At 39.2% G+C, this 21,400-nt stretch overlaps 3 protein-coding genes across 3 annotated transcripts; all 3 read left to right on the top strand.

Annotated features, from left to right (window-relative positions):
- The first annotated feature begins 1,049 nt into the window (after window positions 1-1,049).
- On the top strand, window positions 1,050-6,959 carry dnajc1 (DnaJ (Hsp40) homolog, subfamily C, member 1). The gene is made up of 12 exons (XM_030773750.1): window positions 1,050-1,359; window positions 2,737-2,838; window positions 3,034-3,080; window positions 3,293-3,458; window positions 3,803-3,900; window positions 4,014-4,107; window positions 4,251-4,341; window positions 4,480-4,643; window positions 4,773-4,892; window positions 5,554-5,602; window positions 5,757-6,190; window positions 6,462-6,959. The coding sequence occupies exons 1-12, from the start codon at window positions 1,207-1,209 to the stop codon at window positions 6,528-6,530; spliced, it is 1,587 nt and encodes a 528-aa protein (XP_030629610.1). The 5' UTR covers window positions 1,050-1,206; the 3' UTR covers window positions 6,531-6,959.
- A 1,477-nt stretch (window positions 6,960-8,436) lies between these two features.
- Window positions 8,437-13,254, top strand: LOC115811864 (methionine-R-sulfoxide reductase B2, mitochondrial). Its single transcript, XM_030774260.1, has 5 exons — window positions 8,437-8,664; window positions 11,654-11,760; window positions 12,019-12,095; window positions 12,466-12,613; window positions 12,903-13,254. Exons 1-5 carry the CDS (start codon window positions 8,559-8,561, stop codon window positions 13,026-13,028), a joined length of 564 nt encoding a protein of 187 aa, XP_030630120.1. The 5' UTR covers window positions 8,437-8,558; the 3' UTR covers window positions 13,029-13,254.
- Window positions 13,255-17,271: 4,017 nt separating this feature from the next.
- Window positions 17,272-20,512, top strand: si:dkey-29d8.3 (uncharacterized). Its single transcript, XM_030775467.1, has 7 exons — window positions 17,272-17,547; window positions 17,847-17,991; window positions 18,190-18,303; window positions 18,531-18,675; window positions 19,029-19,174; window positions 19,408-19,547; window positions 19,823-20,512. The coding sequence occupies exons 1-7, from the start codon at window positions 17,433-17,435 to the stop codon at window positions 19,936-19,938; spliced, it is 921 nt and encodes a 306-aa protein (XP_030631327.1). The 5' UTR covers window positions 17,272-17,432; the 3' UTR covers window positions 19,939-20,512.
- Window positions 20,513-21,400: the final 888 nt, after the last annotated feature.

Below are 21,400 nucleotides of genomic sequence, written 5' to 3'. Positions count from 1 at the left end.
TGACGAACAAATACAAGGGCCCTTAATCGAACCTTTTGAATATTTGAATACACGTTCAATAGAACCCTTTTCTTATGCTTAAACCATATGATACGAAACAGAAATGTTCTATTAATCCAAAACTTCAAACAAACCTCCCTCTCTCGCTCTCGCTCTCTCTCTCTCACACACACGCACACACACATTCTCACTGTGAGTAAAGTGATCGATATTTAAAGAAACTTGATTTAAGACTTTAAAGGTAGGCTATGATAGGCTACTGTATTAAAATTCAAACTGACCATGGGGCATTCTGCCTCTTTACGAGCTAGAGGGAGACCTGTGACTGATTTGACCCTACTTGCCCTGCATGTAAAATGAAACGCGTTTAATAGCCTTTGCGTCACAAATGCATTAATTTAGAAACGTCAGACGACCATCCGCAGTCGACAGCACTGAATATCACCGAATTATAAAAATATATAATGTATAATTTTCCGCGTAATTCACTTAAAATGTATTACAATGTTTCTCCTTTGTTCTCAGTAGCGCTCGTTTCAATGGTCCATCCGGGCTACAGCTATCTACAGGTTCAAATTTGGTATATTTGTAGATATTTTTTTGGAGGGGGAGGTATCAGTCATGGAGAAAATATGGCCCTTAACACACAGACGTTCACGTTATCGCTGTATCATCCAGAAACTCTGTCAGTAATTATTGCTGAAAAAGAGATTTCTGGAACCAGCTATTTAACAAGCAACAGGGAACTGGACGAATTGTTGTCTTTTAGAGGAGATGCAAGCACAAAATGTGCTCAGAATTGACTTCATACTTAACCCGGGCCTCTTGAGGAATTTAGAAACAGGACTGTATAAAACCTAAGCCATCTCACCTTGTCGGCAACACAAGCATAAAAGCCCCTCCAGTGCCATCTATAAGAAATGCTTAGGTTATGTAAGGTTTCGTGTGATGAAAAAACGCCTGACCTGGCTCTTATTAGCCGACCATGCAGTTCATCTCGCACTTCGGAGCGAGCTGCTACAGCATGTGAGAGCTTGATGACGTAGGACATCAGGCGGCTTCTCCTTTAAGACAAACCGGGAAGCTGTAGCCACGTTTGACTGTAGGCAAGCAGAAACTATGATAGATTAATCTACATGTTCTCTTTTTTGGATGGGCCATTGATGCCGAGGCTTAGCTGTAACGTTACGCGCAAAACGTTTCAAAATGACTTCACCTGAGGTCATTACTTTCCTGCTGTTGGCCGGATTTTTCATTAACCAACCACTGTTAACATTAGCATGGGATACAGACTTGGAGCTTTTCGACTTGGTTGAGGAAATCCCCCAAACCTTCTACGAATTCCTCTCAGTGAATCGAGTAAGCCAGGCGCCGGGAATTTATTTTTTCATATGCATTTTAGTGAATGCCTGTATCAGTCCTTATGAAAATGACTTAACGGCTCCCACCTATCGGCTATTGAACGATTAAGTTCCCTGATTGTTTTTTTATTAACAATATATCTATCAGTGCCGAACTGAGTAAAAAGCTGCATGTGTACTAACATTGCATAGCCTATTCGCAAGGACCACTGAATTACCTTGCTTATAATATCCCTAATATCTCGTAACCAATACCTGAGTGACATGATGGGTCTAATCGGCAAGCTTGGAAAAAAATAAAACCTAACAGTCATCTTAAACTTTTCAGGGTATAAACCTTTCTTTTTGGCGTGTACAGCTGGTGAATGTACCACGTAAGCCACACTTCAACGGGCCGTACAGACAAAACGGTCTCGTGTTAGGAAAAACCGAGGCCATAGGCCTACGCTTCCAGGGACTAAATAGTTGAGCCCAGCGTAAGCTATCCTACTGACGTGTCATTCTCATATAGCGGTACGACCTTACATGTTCGGCGTAAAGAGCTGAGTCTTTGAAAGGGTCTTTTGGCATTCTAAGACTGAACAACGCTACTGCAGTTGATAACAATTGTATAAATAGTGCTCACAACTTAAAAATACCGGAACCATCGTGTTTTATGTGTCCTGCCAAACACAGATGTAATATCCGTGTTGTAATCTTATGTGAGTTGCAAACCTGAGTCTCAACACCAAGTAAGTTGAAAGCGTAGTGCATTTTTCTGTCTGTTTTATTAACAATGTTATGTAAAAGCGGTATTCCACAGTAGTCTTTGACTTCTCTGTCCAAACGTCGTTGGATCTGTTAGACTGCCCCCATGGGTTAAATAGCATAGCACTTAAATTTCTCATTTCCCAGCCGAACTAAATATGTGTTTTATCTTTATACCATCGTGTGATTCGGCTATTAATTTCTGCTATTCATTGTTTCTCCAGACGGCCTTTCTAGCGATACTCTAAGTTAACTTGGACACAGTTTGCGTTATGTGCGATACTTGTATCATAAATGCAGCATTCAAAAACGCAACTCCCTCAGCGATGTTACAAGACGTGTGTTTGCTGATTCTTAACTAGATCTTTAATTTATGAGAAAACACTTATTGTTAACTTGATACAGAACTGTAACTGTTTTTTTTGAGCGTGTTTCAAGATTAGTTGAATGAAATCTTATGCCTTTTACGTTACTTTATCCCTCTACATTCAAGTTTTAACCATCAGATGGCGCATCAGAGTTGTTTTTGTGGCCACTAGCTGACATTTACTTATTTACTATTCTTCATCCCCCTCTCAGCCAGTCAGCAGCTTAAACGAATTGACCAGTCTCTTTTGTCTCTCACTAGGATGCTTCATCCTCCGATATCAAGAAGGCGTACCGAAAGCTTTCTCTTATATTGCACCCTGACAAGAACAAAGATGAAAATGCAGAAACCCAGTTCCGGCAGGTGAGCCATTCATACACCTGCAAAGATAATTTTCCTTTCACATTGTTGGACGTGATTTGAAGGTGGTTTCACTGTTGAAATTGAATTAATATGTTTGATTCTAATGAAAAATGTCAAAATAAGTTTAACATTTTGAAGTGATTTAGTTTTTTTTTTTTTGTCTCTGCCCCCTTTTCGTGGTCCGCGGTGCTTCAGCTCGTGGCAATCTATGAGGTCTTGAAGGATGAAGAAAGGAGGAAAAAGTCAGTTTTATTCGTCGATTTTATTAGAAATGTTTTGTCATAATTCTTATGTCATACATTGGCTGTTTTTTTAAGCACTCTTGGCAACACTGATGTCATAATTACAACATGTCATTTACTTGTGCTGTAGGCTTGCCTTTACAAACTTTATGCCAATTTATGCAAACTTTATAGGTATGTATGACGCATTCATCTTGATCTGTCACACATAGATACGATGACATCCTCGAGAATGGTCTGCCTGACTGGAGACAGCCTGTGTTCTACTACAGACGTGTGAGGAAAATGAGCAATGGGGAGCTGGGCTTCCTTCTTTTCCTCATCCTGACAGTGGGCCACTATGCAGTCATCTGGTCTATTTATCTAGAGAAGCAGCTGGTGAGTAGAACAGTATCCTTACTGTTAAAAATTTTAGTAGACACCAAGCAGACATAAATACCAAATTAGTATAATGCATCTGTGAATTATTCTACCTAATTGCAGCATGCACCCTGTCAAGCCATGTTATGTTTAGCAGTGGAGTAGTTTTGCTCATTTGGAAAACTTGGACTAGTGATACAGCAAGCAGTTGACACAAGTAGGTAGCATTGTGTGTTTTAAAAATCAGGTCACACAGCATTATTTTAGGATGAGTTCAATGCTGCTGAGCATGAATGAGAGGAGTTGGGTAACCTATGCCATTCAAAACTAAGTAAAATTTTCTGGACATCTCTGTTCTTTAGGATGAGCTTCTGAGCAAGAAGAAGAAAGAGAAGAAGAAAAAGCAAAGCAGTAAGATTACAGAGGAGATAAAGTCCCCTGGTCAAGATAATATTGAGAGGTGAGTCAATTTTGATTACGAGCAAATTTTGATTATGTGTTTTTCTAAAAATGCTACCTGTTTCATACTGAATGCATGTGTTAATTATTGTAACGCTGACCTACTGTTATCAGATCCTCAGATAAACCACACTGGCAAGATATATTACCACTTAAACTAAGCATCTGGCTCTACCTTTCCGTGAAGTCTCTTCCTCAAGTCATTCAGGTATCACAATGTTTGTCTGTGTGACTGTTTAGTTGGTCACTTGATACATTATTAAAAAGGCACCAACAAAAAGCAATGTCTGTCCCTTAAGTTGTATATATCATTTGTTTTTGTTTTTGTTTGTTTTTTTGGTTGGTTTTCAGGATGTGAAACAGTACTACAGGGACTACAAAGAAATGAAAGTAAAGCAGAAAGAAGAAGAAGAGGCTCTGGCAGAACAGGAAGCACAACAAAGTAATGGCCTCTTAAAACCTCATTTTTAGCTTTGGGCCGTAGAGTCCGTTCTTAATTGAACACATAAATCTGACATTGTGTGATAATAATAGGCTTGTGGTAGTTGAAACCCTTTCATTTACGATGATTATCTTGAAGGAGAGAAACGACCCAAAGTGAAGAAACCCAAAGTAGAATTTCCAGTCTATGAACCCTCTATGGATGCTGCCTATGCGCCCGCCTATGATCAGGGTGTCTCGATTGAAGACATTGAAGATCAGATGGATGACTGGCTAGAGGATAGGAAGCAGCAGAAGAAAAAAGTAGGTTTATTCTCCTTGGTTCTTATTTAGGCAGTTCTGAAATGCAGTTTATTTAGGGTTTTATGTTAGTCGGACTTACTGATGTTAATGAAACGAGTGATAATTTTTGTTTTCTGGTGGTGGTTTCAGATGCCTGAGTGGACAGAGGAAGATCTGTCTCAGCTGAGCCGCAGTATGGCTAAGTTCCCTGGGGGCACGCCGGGGCGGTGGGAGAAGATAGCTCATGAACTGGGCAGATCAGTGGCTGATGTGAGTCTTTTGGACTTTAGCGTGTGTTACTCACACATGTCAGTTACCCAAATGTATTTTGGAATAAGGATAATCTGCTACAGAACTTCGTCGTTATGGATGAAAGAGCTAGATGGGTACATTAGTGGAGATGAAATAGGCTGGAATTTAGTTGAATTGTTGTGATGTACTGCATGACAGAAATGGAAAAATATTTTTTCACCACCGTCTTCACAGCATAAAACAACCATATTAATAGGGATCGTTTGCAGTTTATAATTATTTAACTATGGGGATAGGGGTTGTTTGCAATTTATAATTATTCAACTATGAAGGCTAATTATTGTGTATATGTAGGAGGCCATGGATTAACCAGTTCAGTTTTTTGAGTCACAGCTACTGCTGTTTCCAGGAGAAAAGATGCTAAAGTTAGCATTTTGTAATGGAGCTATCCTGACCATCAAAATCTCATTAATAAGAATGCAGCAAATCACCACTGACTGAGTTGTTTTAAAGTAAGACCATAATGGTGAAAACATGAAAAAATTGCAGCCTTCTTTTCTTAGCTAAGGTATAAAGCACCCATATTCAAGCCTGCAGTATCAAATCTTTGCATCATGTTTTTTTGTGCTCCCTGAATTAGCTCACAACATAAACCCGTTAAAACCTTTGACTCCTATAGGTCACTGCCAAAGCAAAACAGGTGAAAGACAGCGTCACTAATACATCAGGTAAGAGTTGTTTACAGTATTACGATTTTGCTGTTTTTTTTTTTATATCACCAGTCAGTTAAACTGGATATACCTCAGTGTGTGGCTGTCGTGAAAGCCTGAGGCATATCAACCAGTGTGGCCCAGTGAGTCACTACATTTGTTTGTGCTGCAGGTCTGGTGAAACTGTCTGAGCTGAAGAGTGGGACTGCACTGGGAAAGGGCTCCAAAATGGGAGCACTGCCAGACAGCCTCATGACACAGAGAGAGGAGTCCATACTACCAGAGGAGTCAGCAGGGGGTGAGGAGTCAGAAAACAAACCGCTTAGGAGGCGTGTTAGAAAGAGTGCGAGCGGCACTGCAAAAGGGGAGGAAGAAAAGGTTAAGGGTCGCAGACAGAGGGACTTTGACCCGACAGCCTTGGAAGAAGACAGTGAAGATGAGAAAAAAACATCAGCTCTAGCACAGCCCAAAGAAAAAGCCAGTGCTGGTGATGATGTCTGGACCCAGAACCAGCAGAAGTTGCTGGAACTGGCTTTGCAGCAGTTCCCACGCGGTACCTCAGAGCGCTGGGACAGAATCGCTAAGGTGGTGCCAGGAAAAACGAAGGTGAGGAGTGTGAACTGTGATCCTCCAGAAGTCCTGCCATGCACTTCTGTCAAGGGCAGTGGTGAAGTATGGTAGCTGTACCACTGTAACTGGAGTATTGCGCACAATTTAATAGAACCAGCAGGACAGATGACCAGCCTTGTTATGGTCCTTTGATTGTTAGCACTGGCTGGGTTTCAATTGGCTGTACATAATTGTTTCATATATATATATATATATATATAAATAATAGTTTTATGTCTGCTAATATGTTTCTTTCTGATCTTTTCAGGAGGAGTGTATGATTCGTTACAAGCTTATAGCAGAACTGGTGCAGAAACGGAAACAGGCAAAGAGCTGACCTCCCTGAGGCGACTTGCTAGCTTCTTTTCACAGTACCTCTCACCTGTCTTATCATGTGCCTTAGCTCTACCCAAAACATGCATCCAAAGTCACAGGGTTGCAGATTACCTGGAATGTTCAGCTATATACTTAATTGTTACTGTTAGTCATGGGGAGGATCCTCACTAACCCCACTGTCACCGGATATTACAAGTGTCTTGAATAATTGTTTTTATTTATTTTAATTCCTTTTTTTGTGCTGAAGTTGTTGTTTCTCTATGCAATAGACTTGGAATGACCGAATGAGGAACTAAGAGATTCAGCATTTATACAGGTGCTTTTCTAAACACCTTGAAACATATGTTTTCATTGGCACAGTTATGTGTAATCTTTAATGTTTTGTTTTGTTGATTTAAGTTTAAACATAAAGTGTTTGCATTCGACTTAAGGGAAGGTGGAGTTATTTTGGATCGTTGTGTGTTATAGTTGTGCTATTGAGGCTGTCACAGCGTCATTATACAACATGAAATGAATTACCTGCTACATAACGCATAGTGATAAATTGCAGAATGCAAATCCAAGCCGAGCTTTTGCAAGTGTTTCAACCATTCATAACATCACTCCCCACCACACCTCATTGTTAGTTGAATGACCACTGGTGACCATTTGGAGCCCGAAAGTATGACTAGTGTAATCTGTCTAAAACTGTTTCTTTAAGTTGTTGATCTCTGTTATTTCTAAGCGTGAGAATCAATGAGTAATAGTATTTGTGTGTACATAGCTCATCCACTTTCGGATATTTAGTAGTTTACCAAAAAAATAAAACAAAGCCCAACCAACCAACCAACCAAACAAAGAAACACTTTTTCTCACAGTGCAGAGCTGGATGAGCCATGTTTTGCCATAATTGGTGTACCAGCATATATCTGACTACATGAATGCGTCGTGTTTTTATGTTTTATTTTTATTTTAGATATTCAGGTGAACCATACTTTTATCGGTTTTAAGAGAACAATTATCCATTTACAATGATTAAATGGAGACAGTAAAGACACGGAACTGAAGAACATTAACTGAGACTGAACTCTGCGTTAAATTTGAAAACCACGCCGTCACACGAGAGGAGTAGGAGAGGGTGCTATGATTCATATTGCAGTGTCGCCTAATGGTGTTTCACGGTGGCAGCGATATGTGTGAGCGTTTGTGTGTTCAACGAGAGGCTTTCCTTACCCGGTAAGATCACGGGGCTTTCTCTCTCCCCAAACGTGACCTCAGTGAGTTGGGAATCGAGGCTTCACTGAGCAGGAATACTGCTGAACAGTTCTGACATCTAATGGTGATAGTAAGTATAACGTTGGCCACATTAACATCAGAATTCGGATTTTGCTGCGACTTCAACAGTACCGCATCGCTTTTGACAGCTTACCGTGTCCACACCCAGTCCTTTGTCCACTAAATTTGTCCTTGAGAAATGATGTGTTTGGGAGAGCACAAAAAAGGGTACAAATTCATTGAATAGGCACTTTGTGGCCATTCTTTACAAACATACAGGGATAAGAAATGTACTATCATTAAGTGTGTAAACGACGTGTTCGGACAACGACTTTAACAAGTCGCTTTATTCTGAGAAAGAGGTGCAGGTAAACGTGGTCAGTTGCTTTTACAGTTCTGGGTTAAATAACGTCCTTTGTCTGTGGTGTGATTTGATTTTTTATCAATGTTCTCCAATCTGATAACTGGTGAATCAAATTATAGAGAATGTTTATAAACCATAACAGGACTTCTTTTGTTAATCATAATACGATGTTCAGCATTTTAAGTAAATACCCACAGAACTTCGAAACAGAGACATACTCTATTGCTTTATCTGAACATGCTGAATCTGCATTGACCTTCATACCACTCTGGATGGCTCCGACGCGTTTTATTTAGTCGTCTATTTAAGTTCAAAGTCGAGGGTTGGACGGAAGATCAGGAAGACAATACTTAAGTAGAAAATAGTTTGGAATTAACGAAGGATCTGACTGGCGTTTTCTGCCGAAATATCATGGCACGATCTATGCGTATTTTCGGACTACTCTATGAAGTTGGTGCAAAACGGAGCGTGCCAGCGCTGACCGTTCTGCATCCGCGGCCAGTTAGCACAACTCCAGGTAACGGCCTCTTCCAATTCTACCGTGCCACCTACAACATGGAAAAGTCGTTTTTATGACGGGCAGTAGTTTCTTATCCCACCGGGAAAGAACATACATCGCCTTTTCTCGTACGTTTTTATTGCCAATCCTGCAATGAAGCTCAGTCAGCTAATATTACAACCTATTGCTGCCAACTCTCATCGTGAAATGTGGGGAAACATAAGCTTATTTTAAAAAAAAAGAAAATAAAAGAAAAAAGTATTTGCGTTCAGGAAAAAAGTAACTTTTCCTTGCAGCATTAACAGAAAGCTGAGGTAGAAGCAGAGGTACACTGCTTAACATATGTTGAATTACACATGTTGGATGTTTTCAGGAAGCAAATGTCAAAAGGGAGCACCAAGTGTCACACTAATTCTTGATGTTATTGGCGCTAAAAAGTCACAGTGGTTGTCACGTAGGTTGAGTGGCTTGGGCTGTATCTCAGCGTAAACCAAAGTGGCCGGGTCAAAGTACAAGCATATTTATATCCCCAATTTGTCTGCGGTGTCATGTCGAAATCTTTAATGTCGCCTCTCCTGTCCCTTTAGGCTCTCAGATAAAATCTCAATTCAACAATTAAAGACAAAAAATATATGTAATATTTAGTCTGTACACTGCATAACAAATCAGGAGAAATCTGGACACTTCGGATGTTTCGAGGTTATCTAAATATTTATGTATTTACTTAGTTACATTGCTATTAGCAATGACAAGCACACAATTAAAAAAAAAAAATCTGCTAAAACATCTTTATGACCGTAAAAACCGAATGATTATACGGTTTATTATTTGGCCTGCGCCGCAATGTCCCAGTCTTCATGTTCCGTCTTTATCGTTTAAATCTGCTTTTGTCTTTGTATGTTTGTACTCCAGCGCTTTGAACCAGACACTTCTGTTTATACATTTCCTCCCGAAATGAGTGACTTGTCTTCTTTAGGACTGAGGTCACTGACGCGTTACGATGAGACGGTTCACACCACTGACTGGGAAACAAAACGGCCGCATTATAAGCTAAAGACATATAAGCTAAAGATATCGTTAATCAGTCATTACAACAAGGAATTTATCCTCACAGCCGTAAAACAGCTATTGTCAAGGCTCTCCTGAGGAAAATAAATCTTGACCTCACTGTGTAACTGTAGAGCAATCTCAAGTCTTCCTTTCCCGGGCAAAAGGGGGCACTGCCCCCTCAGACAAAATTCTGGCCCCCTCAGTTTTAACTGTAATCATGATGTACATGTTTGCCCCCTTGCAAATCTCAAATGCCCCCTCAGTCATTGCACCCTGCAGCTGACCCTGATGTCCATCCAGCTTAATAACAACCTTAATACAAATAATTTTCAATGAAAAATTACAGTCTGGCCTTTGGCCTGCTGTAGCACCGAAAAAGCGCCTCTCGAGGTCTTTAAGTGATAGAGACTTGGATAGAGACTTGGATAACCTGTCTATCACAGTTCTCCTTGATCTCAGTGCTGCCTTTGACACAGTAGACCATAGGATTCTACCTGATTGGCCAGAGAAGTGGGTTGGCTTTTATGACTCAGTCTTAGACTGGCTCAGATCTCACCTAGCAGGTGGTGAAAATTTATGTTGCACTATACAGTCATGTCTATAGGCGCCATGCCTCACAATGTGGTGTTCCCCAGGGCTTGAATCTGGGGCCGTTGTTATTCAACCTTTATATGCTTCCACTAGGCAGTGTAAGTAAAAATACAACAATTCCTCCTTAACATATGCAGATAACACACAGCTTCACACACTGTCTGGGACCCAGTGCCCACAGATCTAGCTGCTTTCTGCTTGAATGCATAGAAAACATCAACTTGTGCATATCTCAGAACTTCCTGCAACTAAATAACACAGAAGTTCTTGTTATTGGGAATGAAACACAGAGGAAAGATATACTGTTATGTCTAGACTCTTTGTCCCTGAAGGCCAAAAACCGCATCAAGAAGAGTTGTTTAGCAATCATAGCAATGATAATTTTGAAAACCACATCAGCAACATCTGTGAAACAGCTTTCTATCACTTCTGTAATGCCTGTGAGATATGTTGCATGCTGAGTACTGCTGACAGTGAGAAACTCAACATGCTTTGGTGTCAGCTAGACTGGACAACCATAATTCTCTTTTATCTGGCCTATCCAAGAGCACTGTCACAAATTTACAACACATTCAAAATTGCTGCTGCCGGAATATTAAGACATACTTAGAACGAGAGACAACATTACACCAACACCTCAGTGTCTTAACTGGTTACCTATATCTTTTAGAATTGATTTGAAAATTCTTCTGTTGGTTCTTAAAGGTCTTTACTTTAATTGTCTTCATTTTTTCAACAGAACCTTGAAACTTATCTGTTCAATATTGCTTTTGATTAGGTGCTGCTTTCAGTTGACCCCGTTTGCCATTTTATTGTGTTCTTAACCAATTATTCTTCTTTTCCTCTTTAATTCTTGTTCTTTTATTCTAATTTTATTTCTCATTTCTATTTTTAAATCCATTTAAAATGACCCTTCTCTGTAAAGCACTTTGTAAACTGTTGAAAGAAGTCCTGTACAAATAAAGCTTATTATTATAAAAAGAAAATGTATATAATAGGGTTGTACATTACATTTGAAATAAATCAGGAGAAATCTGGATGCTTTAGATGTCTTGAAGTTATTTAAATATTTAAGTCACACTTTGTTTAGTTACATTGCTGTTAGCTTAAAATGACAAGCGCACAGTTAAAACAGAAATCTGCTAAAACATATTTGTGACCATATGAACTGAATGATCATTTGGCAAATGCCTGCACCCGTGTGATGCAGCCTTCATGTTCTATCTTTAACGTTTATATCTTCTGTTGTCTTTCTTTCTTTGTACTGAAGCTGTACGATCAAGAAGAAAATGAATCTATGGCACTTTTGAGCCAAACACTTCTGTTCATACATTTCCTCTCAAAATGCATGACTTGTCTTGTTCAGGGCTGAGATCACTGACGCGTTACGATAAGACGGGTCACACCACTGACTGGAAGAAAAAACTGACCCCTGAGCAGTATTTTGTGACTAGGGAGAAAGGTACAGAGGAGGTGTGTGATGAACAAACCATCTGTCTGTGTAGAAAACCCAAACGATGCATATTCAGCTTTTGATGGATTCTTGTTTAAAAAGGGGGTTTGGAAGGAGTAGGGATAATTTAATCACACTGAGATATTTTTTCATGTGTTATGAAAGACCAAAAAGAAACCTTTGCTTTTATGTGTTTTACATGTTATTGTGTTCTGCTGAAATGAACACTGATAATACTGACATTCTGTTTCTTGTCACGTGTCTTTTTTCCCCCTCAGCCTTTTAGTGGCATTTACCTAAATCATTATGAAAAGGGCATGTACCACTGTGTCTGTTGTGATACTCCTCTTTTTAGGTGAGAAAAGATTTTACTTTCTGTTCATTTTGTGTTTGTCATTGCATGTGCACTCTAGCCTTATTCTTATTTGCTGATAGAAAAGCAAACTAAATGGTGTTAACATCTGGAGTAGTGACATCACACTATTACTTCCTGCCAGTATTTTGTCTATTGTGAACTGGGAGTACAATAAAATAAACACTAAGCAACACTGAACTAAATGGTGAGTCAACGTTAATGGTAAACCAGTAATCTTTGAATAATAGCATTGTTGGTAGAAAGCTCTTATCAGCTGGCTTTTACTGGTGCTCTTTACTGTTATGTTATCTGTGATGTTTTGTTGCCTTCACTAAATCAACTGAACAGGTCATTTCTTTCCTGAATACAGCTCTGAGGCTAAGTATGATTCTGGGGCAGGCTGGCCATCCTTCCGTGAAGCACACGGGACATGGGAGCAGGATGAAAGTCATGCCAATATTTTGCGCCGTCCTGATAATTCTTTGGGCAGCACAGGGACAGAGGTTATCTGCAAACAGGTAAGAGATGCCTCAAATTTAAGGAAAAAAAAAATCCACAAAACATCTGGTAACATTACTTTTTGCATCTTTCCATAGCCTTAATTATAATGTTTATATCTTTGTAATTCTATTGATGGGAAAATTAAGTCACTGTCATGACACAATTAAAAAGTGTGTTAACTGAGTTGTCAAAATGATAGTATTTTGATATAACCTCTCTAAGTGTATTAGTCTGCATTACCTGATTGGGACACAATCACTGTAAATGTGCTGCTAATTGATGTTTCACTGTGCTATGCTGTTCCAGTGTGATGCTCACCTAGGCCATGTGTTTGATGATGGACCTGAACCCACGGGCCAGTGGTTTTGTATCAACAGTGCCTCCCTTCACTTTAGACCTAGAGCTAAAAACCCAGATGCTAAAAATGATTAGAACACTTTAATGCAATTTGCCATGATGTTTTTATAAGGAAACTTAGCTGCTTATAGGCATGAACTGGCATGAAAGTGGCGGAGAAAATTCTTGATTTATCATGTGATTGTAATATTCTCATACGTTAGAGGCTTTTTTTTCTGCCTAACTTTTAAGAAAAAAATTGATGTACTTGACTAAGGTTCAGTTTTCACAACGATACAGCTTTTTTTAAATACCTGCTAAAGTTGTTCATTGTTGTCTTCTATTGTCATAAAATGCTGCATTGATCCAAAGCCATTTTTTTTTACCACTTTGCTCTAGTGTTTTCTGTACCTTCATCGATAAATGTGTCAACACAAGGGGGACAGTGGAAAGAACTGACAGTTAAACATTTTCCATCAACAGTCCCTCCCTTTAGATCAAGAGCTAACAAACCACACACCACAAAGAATTTGTTGACTGCACTGCAGGGCCACCACAGAGAGGTTTGGCCATTTTTAAGCATGAATTCAGCGCAGTGTAGAAATGTTGCACATTGTCATAAAAATGTTGGCTTCTCATATGTTAGAAGCTTTTTTCCCCCTGACACACACACACACACACACACACAGGCACACACACACTGATATATCATTTACAGTTTTACAGTATGAGTTTATTAGTTTTGTTGGGATTTACCTGCCTTTACTCTAGACCTTCAGACACCAGAGAAAACAACTGAATTTCACACCAAGCCTTTAAAAGTATAGTTAAAACATTGAAAAATACTTAAAATAAACACAAGGCACAAAATGGCTATCAAATATTGCAGCTCCTTTAATTTGCATTCCTTCATTAAAAATGTTCATAATCCAAACACAAACATCTTTGTAACAAGGTTCTAACAAACATCTTTGTAACAAGGTTCTAACAATAAGTTTTGCTAAATGGAAAACATTGTGGAACACTTATACGAACCATAACTGTATCATTTAAAGAAATTTTTCAATTACTGTTCCACCTCACATGAGCTTATACTATACAGATAAACCATCCAATATTTGTTGTGAATTATTCTCAAATGCAGAGGTCTTTTTTTTTTTACACAACTTTTCATTGTTTTCATATGTTTTCATAGTCCACATCATCCACACTCGACCTTTTTGGTGATAATGTCTTAAGCCGCTCCATTGCCTTCTGTGTTTTAATCTCTAAATGCATTGATGTAAATAATAAAACAATATCTAGAACCCAGATGCAGAACAGGAAGTAGCGATACCATTCTGCAACATACCCTATAAGACAAAGGAAACTAGTCAAACAAACAATACAACTACACACTCATACATATGGACAAGATTAAAATCACTTTATTTTACATTGTATACTGTATGTATATCAAGAAAGTATGGACTCATCACTTACATGGATATATGACAGTCTTCATGGTATATTGTCCTAGTTATAGAATAGGAAAGTAGGAAGCAATTTGTTTGGTTAACATTGGCAATAATTATATGTAATTGCACAGCGCTCACACAAAGTTCAGCTTCACTTACCGTGTACATGCACCTCCTCTTCCATTTCTTGTCTGAAAAAAAAATGAAATAGTTTGAAATGGATTAGACATCCCTTCTAGCTTTTCTAGCCTATCCAAAGATAAAGAATTCACATGCTTCTTATCTGTTCCTGTTATGAAATGATTTGATTGACTGTCAGCATTTCTGTAGTACTGGTGAAAATATATACATAAATAAAAATCCACTGCTTGTGGATGTAACTCACCAATGCTTGCTGTGTGAAGTCCGTCAGAGTTTATACTATGCTTAGTCTGTTTGTCGCTCTCTTATACTCCCTTCCTCTTTTTATTCTTATGCCATTCACACTCTTGCCCTTGTTTTACGTTTCAGAGAACACTGGGTGTTCCTGTTATGTTTAAATGGACTGAACTAGCCTCGGTTTTCATGTGCTCAGTTTTTATATCTTTTTTTGCTGTTGGTAGGGGCTGATGTTGAGACTCAACAATCATCAGATAAGTGAACTTTTGCCTTCATGATCTGAAAAATGATCTGAGTTGCTCTGATTAAACAGATAACAGTTCCTCATATGGAACTCATTGCTACAGTGTTACTGTATGGACAGAAAACCCACAGGATAAATGTATCATCTGAACAGGTAGCATATCTCTCCTGCAGTGTACGCACAATCAAAACAAAAGATTTTGTGTTTCTGTGTAAAGCAGAGGGTCTGCTGGCGCAGTGGTATTTTCTAGACCTAGGACTTATGGTTCAGATCCCAGCTATGCTCACGGACACGGGAAGTAGGGGTGCTCAGAGTACTGCAGCACCCCCTGCTTCTTCTGAATTGTTTAACTGCAATGGCTTTTAAATATATATATTATTAAACTATTTTTGGCTTTAGTATAAGACTATGAGCAGAGAGGGTGGAGATTTTATTTTTATAATTTTTTTTGGTTTTATTTTAAGTTTGGTTTGGTTTCAAAATATGTATCAACCAGTCAGATTTTGTATCAACCATTCAGTCTTTTGGTGTGCATAGTGCAATTATATAATCGTTTTGGCTTTCTGCCTTGTGTGAGGTTCTTTGGCTAAAATCATTAGAAATACATTATCCTGCATGATTAATTCAGTGGGGTACAAGTACAGCATATTGTATGACAGTGTTCTATACACTGTATGTATGCCACTGACTGTCAGCACCCCAACTCAAAATGCTTTCCAGTGTTCCTGGCTGTTCTGCACCTGCCCAGTATAGCTGCAGATATGAACATACAGGGTCATGTGTCAAAGTCTGGCACCTGTGCAGCTGCATGGATTATCACATGAATATACACAACCTCCAGGCTGAGCCATTTCCCTTCCAAATTTAGACAAAAGCACTGAGTGGTGACGTACAAATGTGAAACAAAGCAACAAAGTACAAAATGTAAATACACAGTACAGGCCCACTGAATAAGAAAAACATATAAAAAGAAAAGTAACTCGACTGCAACATACCAGCAGAAAACAAAAGCAAACTAAAACCCTGAAAACCGGAAAAGCAGTACAACGCAGGTGCGTTAAGTAGCCTACTTCGTAACTGTACAGAAGTAGTTTATACTGGCGCATCTGTATGATCCGACTACATATATAAAGAAATGTAAGCGTTTACATTTCTGTTTACAAATGTCGTTGCTTGTTTCATTTTGTGCGGTCAATCCAAAACCTTTTTTCAGTTTTCTTTTTTCACTAATTATTTCGTTTTAAGCATTGCTGGAGCAGAACCCAAGGGGCGCGTATGTACACACACAGGTGCAGGTGTACATTTGTGTGCACGGCTCATTAGCCTAGCTACGGCACTTGCCCTTGCACACACTCATATGAGTGGCAATGATGAGTGCCCCCCCCCCCCCCCCCCCCCCCATCCCAAGAAGGACGTGTTTCATTGCTTTCATTCTTTTTTAATCTTATACTTTTGAAAACTTACTTGCGTACATTAAAAACCTGATACATTAAGACTTAGACTAGGTTTCCACACAGCGAAACACCTTGCGAATTTCGCAGTGCGAAACAGCAAGTAAATCACCCAGATCAGAGGTTCGAGTGCTTAAATGATGGTCTACAGCGGTCTACTTACCCCGACCAGAGCCGTTGAGAGAGTTTTTTGTACTGCTCTGGCCCCATATCTTAATGTCACCGCTGCGAATTCGCACCTATATCGCAACATCAGTGCGAATTTCGCATCAATTCAACCGAGAGCGGTGCGAAATTCGCGGGTGTGGAAACGTGCTGTTAAACTCGATATGTTTGTTTAAGGGCGACTTGCACTTTTTCCAGAGTAATTCTTCTATGTCTGTATCTTTACTTCTACTCAAGTAAATATATAATACCTGATTACTTTTACCATCCCTGGCATGAGAACACCGACTGTACTACCCGTGATTTCTTTATGATGTATGATGTACGATAACATTTGATGTCATTTTAGAGCCGTCTTTACTTGATCTGATTTCCATCTTCAGCAGTAAATAAGTTCTTAAGAAAGGTTTAGCTGCAATTACAAAGTACGATTTTCGATAGACATTTTACCCAGTAAAAAATAACTGAAGTTTCAGGAACATCCCTCTGAAGTGTACTTGTTCTGATTCAGAGAAGGGTGCACGAACTGAAGTTCATTATACATCCGCCAGATGTCACTAGCTTGCTGTTCAGCAGTAATTTGTTTTGCTGGAGTAGCGCAAACATTAACGGGAAGGATATGCGTTCATAACTCTGGGAAGGCGACTCCTACACGCTGATGATTAATTTTAAGTTTTCCTGGATAAAGCATAACTCATATCATATGTATCAACGTTTAATTTAGATCGATAGAACGCTTTGTCAATCAACAAGATTATCATAGAGATCACGTCATTTTGTTGTTTTTACTCTCAGTTTTGCTGAAATGGGTGGCGTGGGAGATCACAGTCCAGGACGGGTATTCGTCATTTTGTTGTCCGCATCAATCTTTATTGTGACAGTGGCTATCAACGCTTTGGCAGGATCAGGAAGTGAGAAAGGTAAGTACACGTGCGTACTTACGTTGCGTAAACCATTTAGCATATAGACAAGAGGTAAGTGGTCACCACATTTCGAAACTGCTCAACTGTCATTACTCTCTGTTCTGGGTCAGCTGCTTTTGTGTCACTAAAATGAGAAAAAACGCCTTTATCGAGACGATGAAAAAATAGGAAGATTCTAACGTCATGTAGCGAATGCGTTGACGCAGCATAGCCAACATTACAGTGAGATCCGAGTCTCCCCTGGACTAAAATACGAACAGCATTACTACAGAACTGTTTTCCAAATGGTCCTTTAGGTCCATTTCTGCATAGCACTGGGAATGTGTCTGCCAGATATGAAACCGAGATCACTCCGGCAGGGTGGACCTTCTCCATATGGGGCGTTATCTATACCTGGCTCCTACTTATGCTCATATACATCCTGACGTGGCTTTGCAGACGGTACGCCTCCCCGCCCCCACACTCACACAAACACAGACACACACACACACGCACGCACGCACGCACAACCACACCCACATTGAATCATGAAAGATACCAGTGGTATCGAGTCATGGACCCTAACTGATACAGAAAACCTGAGGCTCATTCCAGTTACAGCTGAGTTTAATAATGTACTGTTTTATTGCTTTAAAATAGGAATTCAATTGGGTGGATGTATTGCAGTCCAGCTCTCCTCCCTTATGGATTCCACTTCTCTTGGACCATAAACATGGCTCTCAACATCACCTGGTTGTTCCTGTGGGACAGAGAGTGAGTGCAGGAGCTGTATCTGTTTGTGAGCCAGCACAGTCATTCAGAAAATGCTAACTTGATTTAATTTTATGAAATAATTTTGTTAGTGGGCTGTTTTGGCCATACTCTTTGCAAAGGAATGCAAGGAATTCCCCGCAGAAGAATGGGAGATTTGAAAAGAGTAAATGAATGAGTGAGAGCATTGAGTTGTGGTGAACGATTTTGCGTTATCTCCCCCTCTGTAGGCTTATGATCCCAGCATTGATTGTTCTGGCTCTCATTGCTTTCACCAACTACCTCCTAATCTTCTTCTCCTGTGCTGGACTCAATGCTCATGGTGCCTGGCTCAGCCAAAACCACCCCAAAGACCTCTGGTGCTACAGATTACTTGTGCGTAAAGGAGTCCAACCTTTTCTCAGTGACACTTTTATACAAAGCACATGTGTGGGCAAGAGACAAATCAGTGTCATATTGCTCCATTAAACACTTATACAACTGCATTATGTACACATTAAATACATCTCTTATGGTCAAAACATTTTTAGGGCATACCAGTGAGTTCCATTGCCTTCCAATATCTGGAGTAAACCCTTCAGTGGCCAAAAATACATCTCAGTGCTGTCCACTTGTTTAACTGATTGTATATAAAGTTAAAACATGCTTATATCTGTGTGCTGTACTGCTGCCTTGCATGCTGAAGCCATAATGGGCAGTAAGTAAGTAAACATATCTGTGTGCTTTAGGTTCAAAACGGTATTGCAACATACGCCACGTGGACAACCATAGCCACACTTCTCAACTTCACCATTGTGTTGGATGACGGTGGGGTTTCAAAAACTGATGCGGCCACGGTTTCTCTGTGCCTTCTTTTGTTAGAGGTCATTGTGTGGTAAGCAATGCATGCTATGTTTATGAAAGAGATCAAAATTATATTTGCATTTTTATACATAGTTTGTAATGTACTGTGTTGGTACTGCAGTGAATATCTAAAATCATTATTCACTTAATTAGTTTAATGACTTTTTTTTTTTACTCACCATACTCAGTCTCTCATGATAGAATTTGTACTTTTACACTGGAATATTGTCTTATGTAATGATTTATTCATATGTTGGAATACAGGTTTATTGTTGAAAACTTTGTGATTGAGAAACATGTGCGCTACATCCTTACTGTTTACCCGGTTGTAATCTTCGCTTTCATTGGAAACATTACCAAGAACTACGACCCTTCAAACCCGAGCCGGAATGCCATCTTTTCAGGTGAGTCAGTAAAAGTAAATAGAACGACCAAAAAACTTATAACAACAAATAAGTTATTATCCTCTTTGGTGTCTCTGGGACTGGTGGTTTTTTTTCCAGTAAATGAATGATGTTCTAAATGGGCAGAAACTTTGTCAAACTGTGCATATGAGCGAGGAGATGAATACTGTTTCATTATGTGAATAATACTTATACTCTCCACATTATGTATCAGATGAATATTGCAGGCATCTTCATGTAATTATATAGTAACAAACTGCTTTTCACTCTTACAGCTGTGCTCCTGGCCTTGGCCTGTGTACTCTTTGTTGTAAGGGTTGTGTTGGTGGTTTGGAGACACAGGAAACAATCTATTTTCTATGATGTGAGCAGAGAGGCCCAGATCATTTGAAACCCAACTGCAAAAATGGCTCGAAATTCTCTCACAAAGCAAAGCAGCATTGCTCACTTCCTGCGGCTTTCAGCTAAAGTTCAACTCTAGTCTGAGAGTGTAACAGTATCTCAGGCTGCTCCAGTGCATTGTGTATGTGATACATCTTAGTCTTAGGGGGTGCAATGCAATGCATTGTGGTTACACTAAGGTCATTATTAATGTCATGATTTCACGGTTGACTATATGCACTCACTGTTGCCCCAGTTTCACATATAAACATTGAACATTTCATCTTCTCATCATTCCTTCCACTGCTTTAGATGGATTGTTATCTGTTTTTTTCAGTTTTTACCTTTAATGCATTAACTATAATAAGGTCAGTGTTAAACTCACCTGAAACAGCAACAGTATTCATGTACCGTTTTATGCTCTGCAGTGAACATATCTATTTTTAACATTTCTTTACATTTTTGTACTTATGTATAGTACTTACAAAGAGTAATATTTCTGCTGTATTTTTTCTAACTTATAACACTACTAATGTAATACTGTTAATAAAATATGGATGCAGTTTTGCACTTTGTTATGGACTGTTGGTCTGTTCATCATCATGAACCAGACTGTGATTGGTCTGGTTGAGAAGGGAGAGTGAGAATGAGATGTTATTTTAGAGGAAACATTAATGTAGCTACTGTTGTGGACTCTAATCATTCCCCCCTCAGGTGTTGCATGACAACTATGATGAATGAGGCCTTATTGCAGAAACGAATGTGTTGGAAAAACATTTGTCTTGGTTCAAATTAAATGGCATAGAATTCACCCTTGCTGTGGCAAAAGTGTCTGTTGTGTATTTAGGGGTGTCCTCTGTAATTAGAAAGACATTCAGGCTCATCACTTTGATCAAGGATCTCCTCTCAGCTTTGGCGTGCATGTTAAGTCAAGCGTCCTGTCATGCATGCAGTATACCACAGGAATGTGTAGCTTCTTTACGGTACAGCTAGCTGTGATCATTGTGTTTGCTGTGTATTTTTACACACCTGTCTTTTGATTTATCGCAGATCAAAAAAATGTAAGACTAATACAATGCAAAATTTCTCCTTTACATGATGACCAGCGAAACTCTCCCACTAAAAATTTGTTGGGTCTGCTTGTGAACTACCAGCATGCTGCCAGGAAACTGTCATGGGAAATATTTGAATAATGGGTCTTAATGTGAGTTTAACTGCTACTTTATTTCTTGTCTTGTAATCAAAAAAGAAGTGGAAAAATACAATACACCTGACAGCCATGCAGAAATAGAAAAAGAGGAACCAGAGACACTGAAATCTCCTGTGTGCCTGTTTACAGATTAACCAATATTCAAAGTTCATCATTCTACAATATTATACACATAGGTTCCAAAATTGAGCTGTTCAGTGACTGAAGATAAAGACATAGATACAGGACATCTTTACGATACAGCCTTCAGCTGTGTTGTGTC

This window comes from Chanos chanos, chromosome 5, assembly GCF_902362185.1.
Source record: "Chanos chanos chromosome 5, fChaCha1.1, whole genome shotgun sequence".
Taxonomy (NCBI): domain Eukaryota; kingdom Metazoa; phylum Chordata; class Actinopteri; order Gonorynchiformes; family Chanidae; genus Chanos; species Chanos chanos.
Note: the sequence above shows the minus strand (reverse complement) of the source record. Positions and strands in the feature narration are given on the sequence as shown.

Coding starts and splice junctions, on each gene's coding strand:
- dnajc1 (XM_030773750.1), top strand. CDS start 1,207: ATGACTTCACCTGAGGTCATTACTTTCCTGCTGTTGGCCGGATTTTTC. Junction 3,901..4,013: donor GGTCAAGATAATATTGAGAG/GTGAGTCAATTT, acceptor TACTGTTATCAG/ATCCTCAGATAAACCACACT. Junction 4,644..4,772: donor GGAAGCAGCAGAAGAAAAAA/GTAGGTTTATTC, acceptor TGGTGGTTTCAG/ATGCCTGAGTGGACAGAGGA.
- LOC115811864 (XM_030774260.1), top strand. CDS start 8,559: ATGGCACGATCTATGCGTATTTTCGGACTACTCTATGAAGTTGGTGCA. Junction 8,665..11,653: donor GCCAGTTAGCACAACTCCAG/GTAACGGCCTCT, acceptor TGTCTTGTTCAG/GGCTGAGATCACTGACGCGT. Junction 12,614..12,902: donor CAGAGGTTATCTGCAAACAG/GTAAGAGATGCC, acceptor ATGCTGTTCCAG/TGTGATGCTCACCTAGGCCA.
- si:dkey-29d8.3 (XM_030775467.1), top strand. CDS start 17,433: ATGGGTGGCGTGGGAGATCACAGTCCAGGACGGGTATTCGTCATTTTG. Junction 19,175..19,407: donor TTGTTAGAGGTCATTGTGTG/GTAAGCAATGCA, acceptor GTTGGAATACAG/GTTTATTGTTGAAAACTTTG. Junction 19,548..19,822: donor CCGGAATGCCATCTTTTCAG/GTGAGTCAGTAA, acceptor TCACTCTTACAG/CTGTGCTCCTGGCCTTGGCC.